The sequence below is a fragment of the Petaurus breviceps genome, unplaced genomic scaffold (assembly GCF_028583685.1).
Source record: "Petaurus breviceps papuanus isolate PSGF00001 unplaced genomic scaffold, PetGlider_PUasm1.0 90205, whole genome shotgun sequence".
NCBI classification, from domain to species: domain Eukaryota; kingdom Metazoa; phylum Chordata; class Mammalia; order Diprotodontia; family Petauridae; genus Petaurus; species Petaurus breviceps.
Window position 1 is genome coordinate 634,613 of NW_027187196.1, and position 6,952 is coordinate 641,564.

Consider the following 6,952-nt stretch of genomic DNA (forward strand, 5'->3'; position numbering starts at 1 on the left):
CATAAAGGCAGAGGGGAAGATGATCAGTCACAGGATGTCAAGCTTGAAGGAGTCCTTCATCTACTCCAACTCCTTCATTTTTTCACAAGTGAGGACACTGGGGCCGCAGCAAGTAAAAAGACTTGTTTAATGTAACACAAAGAAGAGGCCATCTTCGAATGCTCATCCCTGATTGCAAACCCATTACTTTTAGAGTTTTAATGATCAAAGCAATGTCACAATCCTTTCCACTGAAAGGGATGGATTAAGAGTCAAAGGACTGGACTTCCAGTTGCAGCTCAGGCACCTTATTTCCAATGGAGGTGGTCCAATGGAGAGAGGAATGGGCCTGGTGTCGGGAAGACTTCAGTTCAAATCCAGCCTCATACACCGGCTAGCTGTATGACCCTGGACAAGTCACTTTAACTGAATGCCTCAGTTTCCTCAACTGTAAAATAGGGATACTAAGAGCCCCTACCTCCTAGGATTGCTTAAAGGAGATAACATATCTTTACCTTGCAAACCTTAAAGCACTATGTAAATGTTATTCATTTCACTTTACCTTTTTCAAGAAAATCTTTCCTAAAAAAGTATTTCCCACTTTGCTTTCATAAAGCAAAGTGGAAAAAATCTGACCTTTCCATAATGATTCAGGATCATGATTACTGCTAACAAGTCACAGAGTTTGAGTGCTAAAGGCACTGAGTGCAAATACCCCATTTTCCAGATGAGGAGCTCCGGAAACCCTCCATTATTTGGTCCAAAGCATCCAGCTCCTTAGAGGCAGAGGACTAGAACCTGGGTCTCCTTGGTCCCGATCTTCCTACCTCAACTGTTAGGCTAGGCTGTCTTTCAGTGGTTGCCTAGTAAATGACCATAGGGTTACATGGGGGACGTGAACTATTTGTCCCTATACAAAATGGTCAGAAACTTCTGGGTGTTAAGAGTTTGACCTTTTTTCTTGACTTTTTCTCTTCTCCCACACTGTCAGCCTGGTTTATGTCACTACATAATATCCCTTATATTTTGCTATTTTTACAATGTGCTAAAATAGGGGATCAGATCACCTTGCCTGGTAGAACAGCAAGTTACTAAGACCTGAAGTAGCTTGCTTGGGCTCCTCAGAAGACAGACATCCTGTCACCCACCTTCCCCATCCTCTCACCCCCTGGTGTCATTTTCCCCTCTCAAATCTTTTAAAGCCTTTTATGGGAATTTCATCCAATTAGAGAAGCGAAAAGGGACAGAGACCATCTTTCTGGACCTGTGTCCTTTACAAATGACCCTCCAGCAAGAGGGAATCCACTACTTCACTTTGGGATACCTCTAATCGTTGCACCACTGCTTCCACTTCTGCCCTCCGTGCCCAAGAGACCCAAATCAAAGGCCCCTTTTATGTGCCAACCCTTCTCTCCCCCAAGCTAAATATTCCCAGTTCTTTCAGTTGAGCCTCGGATGGCCTGATTTCGAGGTCCTTGAACACCCTGGGTGCCCTCCTCAGCATGCTCTAATTGATCAATGTCCTTCCTAAGAAATGCACCCAGACCTGAAAACAATACTGATGTGACCAGAAAGGAGCATGGTAGGGCTATCATCCACTTATTCCTGGCCACTCTCTTTCAGGGTTTCCTTGATTCATGCTACCTTTCATCTTATATTGAGCTTTCAGGCCAGTAAGAACCCCTAATTTCTTTCAACTGTATGACCAGATGAACCTCCTCCACTTTGAACTTGTGATGATAAATGTTTGAAGCCAAATTGAAGCTGTTTAACCCTCTTTGGTTTCATCTTATTCAATTCATCCCAAAGATCTGAGAGCCTGTCAGGATATTTTTATATCGTAACTGCCAACTAACAGGCTAACCAGTCTTTCCTGGCCTGGTCATCTGCATATCTGATAAGCATGCCATCTATTCCTGTGTCTAAATCATTAATAACCCTTATAAACAGCTGTCCCCATCCCTTCTAAAAGTTTTAGGACTTGCAGTTTTTCACAAAAGAGACAGACAGGCCAGTAAAGCAACAGGCCTTTATTATGGCACATTTTTTAACACACAAATGAAGGCCCAAGGCCTTAAACCAAATACCTTGGGTCAGAGGCATGGAGAAACATTAAGCAAGGGGGTAGGGTGAGAAGGCAGGAGCTCCAGGACAAAGGATGTATCTAGATCTCAATTGCCAGAGCCTAATGTGACAGTCTTCAGGGGACACAGCAGGAAAAATTAAGTTTGTGGGGAGCAAAAGGGATGCAGTCAACAATGATCTTTTGGTGAAGTCACCTTCCAACTTGGCAGACCCAGCTTTCCACCAAGCTTTCCTCTTCCTCTTCCTCTTCCTAGTTGATGTGTGGGATGGCTGGGTTCTTCCTCTCTTCCACATGCCAAAGCCAAAGCAATTCTGTGTTTTACGAGGAGGGGTCACAGGATTATAGAATGGGAAATAGAAGGGACCTTAGAGGTCACATAGTCCAACCTCCCCATGTTATAGATGATGAAAATGAGGTCTGGAGAGGTTAAGTGATGTGATAATGAATATCAAGTACTTAAAGAAAAATATATATGTGACTTTTATTATTGCCCAAAGTAGTAGCAGCAGAACTAGGATTCAAACTCAAGCTCTCTGACTACAGATCTGATGGGCTCCCCAGCTTGGATATCAGTGTCTCTAAAGACACTTGTGATTAAGATGGCAAACCTAGAAAACTTTCTAGAAAAAGCAAACAGGAAAGAATATGCCCAGAAAGAAGCAGCCTGCCACAAGTGAGTCTCGTGGGCCTCAGAGGCTTTGGGAATTATCAGAATAGCAGAGGGCCAAAGACAAACCTCTGGGGCACTCTAGTAGAAACCACCTTCTAACTGACCATCAAACCTTGGGCATGGCCATTTAGGTAGTTCTCAATGTACTCTGCTATATTAACATTCAGCCCACATCATTCCATTCTATCTAAAATAGCATGAGATGTGGCAAAAAAAATTGGAAAAATATCTACAGTATTTCCCTTCATCTACTGATCTAATAACCTTGAGGGTAATTGGGAATATCCTGTTCTTGAGAAAGCCACTCTGACTCTGTAAGATCTTCCCTAACAATTCTTTTAATGTGTTCTAGGATTTCATCAGAAACCTAAATCAAGCCAATAGGTCCACAGCTGCAGACTCCTCTTTCTTTTCTTCTTTTTTTTTTAAAACCTGGACAGCATTTGTGTGTCTTCATTTACCATCATTTATCAAAGATTGAGTTAACAATCATATCCAACAGTTTTTCATTTTTTTTTCAGTATCCAGGGAAGTAGTTCATGTACAACTGGTGACCTGAACTCATGAGGAACAGAATTGTGCTCTCCTCCTATGTCCGTACTTCTCTCACCTTTGTTTCGCCCTTTTATCTGTCATTTTCAGCACTGCTTTGAAGCTGCTCAATAGTAAGGCCCCTGTCATCTCTTTGGATCTCCACATCACTGGTTTTTTTGTTGCTGCACGTAATCCCTAGAACAATGAAGATGACAGGCCCTCTGTGACTTAGGAGATGGTCTTTTAAGACCTGTAGTGACTGAAAAATTCATCAACATGATGTGGAGCCTCTCAGAAATTAGTTAAACTGGTCTTTGAATAACAGATATATGGTCTCTCATCTCTCTTGTATTCTGAGCCTTTCTAGATTGGTAGATGCCTGTCAGAGCTCAGAGTTAAAGTGTCATAGTCACTGGGACCTTCCATGCCATAAAGAAGTATTAAGAGAGTTTGAGGGAAAGTCAGACACCTATTTATTGAGGAAATGAATCTCTTTCAGCATTTCAAGGCCCTTCCTTGCTTACCTTTCGAGTTCTGAGCTGTGTTCTACGTAGCTGAGATGGCCAGATGAGCCAACACTGTAACTGTACACTTGACCTCTAACCCAGGATACTTTGCAATACCCCACAAAACAAAATGTGCATTAACATGAGGGAGAAGGGAAAGAAAAAGGTGGACACTTAGGAATACAAGCTCCATTATTGGCAAAAAACCACAGAAGAGATTTCCAAGGCCCTCTTCTCTCCATGAGTACCTTTAAGTCAGAAAACCCATTTCTTCTTAATGAACAAAGAGGCTGCTTCCTTTTATGTTTTCACTGTCCCCTCTGTTTTATCTCTACTTAAAAATTATTTCATTAGTTTCCACGTGAAGGCTCAATGCACTAGCTACATTTTGTGAAGAAAGGGGAATGGATTTAATTTAAAAGGATGCACACAGAATTGCTGCAGTTTTAAAAAAATTATTTTCAAAGAAAACTCTTTCCCTCTAATATGGTCGAAGAGAAATTAACCAAGGTCAACAGGGTTTAATAGAAGACTCACAGATGACTTTATTTGATAATGGCAAATGGTTTCTTGATGACATTTTAACAAAATAAATTTCCTAAAAGAAATATTGCATCTCAGTACATTTTGCTAAGCTTCTGCTACATTCAAGATTAATGTGTTAAATAAAAATGCTGCTTTTTCTATGATTCACTCAACTAATGCACTCAGTAATGGAAAATGAATTCCGGGAAGTTCTTTCATAACTGTTATATTCAAAATAAAGTCAAATCATTCCAATTAAATTAACAAACCTCATTTTACTTTTAAATATTAATGTAAGTCCCACTTTACTAGTGTTCATTTAAGCTCTTTTGGATCCAATTCTACTTCTATAACATCTAATAAATAGCAAATTCTTAGGGCTAAAAGAAATCAGTGTCCCTAATAGAATCTAAATCTGTCATTATTAAGAGAAACCTTAAAATGCATGGCTGTATGTGGAATTTAAAAGTATGTCAAATAAGTTCATCCCATACATGCATGTTATTCCTATTAATGTTTTTTTCCCCATTACACCAGACTTCATGCTGTGGTGTTTCATATTACTTATGGTACTTTCCTACTACCAGAGTTCAATTACCACAGATTCAACACAGGATAAGTTCCATACTTTTAGTTACATCACTACACAAAATGTTTATTCCAAGAATTAGCATTAGCTAATTACAAGAATTGGTGAGTCTAAGGTGTTAACCTAAAACAAGTAAACAAAAACCTCATCATGATTTCAGCAACTTAAAAAAAAACAACACTAAAATCCTAAGCATCAAGATTTTAAAAAGAAATAATACCACACATTAAATTGGATTTGTTTTCACTTTTCAGGGAAGACTAGGACCTAGCCTAGTCCTTGGGTTCAGCCTTCTGACGGAGTCCAAGTTTTACAGAACAAATCCTTTTAGCAAGGGGATTTGTTCTGTGAAGTTTGGATTCAGTCAAAGGGCCACAGTTGAGGACCTAGAGGGCCACATGTGGCCTCCAGGGCAAAGGCTCCCCCACCCCTGGACTAGGCAGAATGAAAGGGGAATTTTAGAAGTTTCCTTTTTTTTTTTTCCATTCCATCTCTTCATCCTCTCCAAAATGAAAAATAATTCCACTTTGCTTTCATCTAACATCTATTCACTGGAGACATACGCCCTTCCAGCTATGTATAATTGCAGTAACGAACACACATAAGTTTTCTTCTTAGAGAAATTCGGTGTGAAACCTTCATTCACTCCAACCCTTAAAATATCGTGGCTACTGCTGGTTGTTGGCCTGTAACCTGGAAACAGTTTGCAGGATGGCCAGACTCAAGGAAAATGAAGCGTCCTAGAAGTTTCTCTCACTTCTACGCATCTTGGGCATGAGGTAGTCCCATTCAGCAGACCATTCACAGGTCCTATGACAAAATTAATATACTTGTATTTTTAAAGGAAAGAAAGTATCAGTTGTCCCCTGCCACAACGAAAAGTTCTGCATTCTCTTCCTCAATGAGCATCCCACGTGATGCGTGAAATAATATAACACCAAGTTAAGGCAGACAACTCATAGATCAGGACTGCCCATCACTCAAACTTCTCAGAAAATATGGCAGTGGGCTGGCCGGCGGGAAAGCAAAATGTTTTCTTGGACAGGAGGAAATGTGACCCTCGAGTGAAAAAAGCCAGGACTATCTACCCCGTTTACTCCCCGCCCCCACCCCGGCATTTCGCCTCAGACGGAATAGCTCCCTTTGCCACTGCTTGGAGGAATCGAGGACCTGAGAATTGAGAGTGGGAAGGGAGCCAGAAAGAGTGGGCAAGGTCACCCGGAAGGCGGCCTACGAGAGGAACCCTAACAGATCTTCTCAAAAGAGCCCCGACGCCCCAGTCCCCCTCCCTCCCCCCGCCACCGCACTTGCGGAATGACAACATCCCGGGTTCGGACTCCCGACTGGAGCCCGACCCACAGTGAAGTTAACCCAGCCCTGCCTCGGAGCGCCAAGGACTGGCGCCGACTCAGGCAGCCCCCGGGGAGCCCCGTACGCCCTCCTCGGGCACCAAGGCCCGCCGCCCGTCCAGAAGTCACGGCCCGCCCGAGGTCAAGTCCTGATGCCTTACGTACCGGTCCCTATCACCACCACATCGAACTCCGAAGGGAGTTTGTCTGCCATCTTGAGAGGGGAAGAGTCACGTGACGAGATCTGCCGGAAATGGTATCTTGAGTCTTCGTCCGTAGCCGGAAGCAGGAGCGCAATGCGTTCTGGGGATTGTAGTTCGTGGTTGGACCGAAGCCGAGGAGATTTGTGGGGAGGCTGTTTTTGAACCCAGCTCTTCCTCTCTGCAAGCCATGAAGCTAGGTGTTGCGGTGCCTAGCGTGGTGGCCCTTGAAACAGGAAGGCCAGAGTTCAAATTCAGCCTCAGATGCTGGCTAACTGTATGACCCCGGGTAAATCACTTCAACCCCGTTTGCTTTACCTTCTCCAGTTGTAAAATGGCGGTAGCAACAGCACATGCCTCCCAGAGTGGTTGTGGAAACCCCAGGAGAGAATATTGACGTAGCGCTGTTGTTTAAAGAACCTACTAAAATCATAATATGATATAATGGGAAGAAATTGTATTTGTATAGTACCTCTGCACTATGCCTGGAAGGAAGGTCCAATGGTGATTACAG

General features: G+C 42.7%; 1 protein-coding gene across 3 annotated transcripts in view; it reads right to left on the minus strand.

The window, feature by feature from the left end:
• CHM (CHM Rab escort protein) overlaps window positions 1-6,628 on the minus strand; it is a 193,997-nt gene extending 187,369 nt beyond the window's left edge. For all 3 annotated transcript variants that reach the window (XM_069107740.1, XM_069107739.1, XM_069107738.1), the window contains exon 1: window positions 6,404-6,628. In XM_069107740.1, coding sequence (XP_068963841.1) covers window positions 6,404-6,452 — 49 coding nt within the window. In that variant the 5' untranslated portion in view covers window positions 6,453-6,628. The remainder of the gene's footprint in view (window positions 1-6,403) is intronic.
• Between the last annotated feature and the right edge of the window lie 324 nt (window positions 6,629-6,952).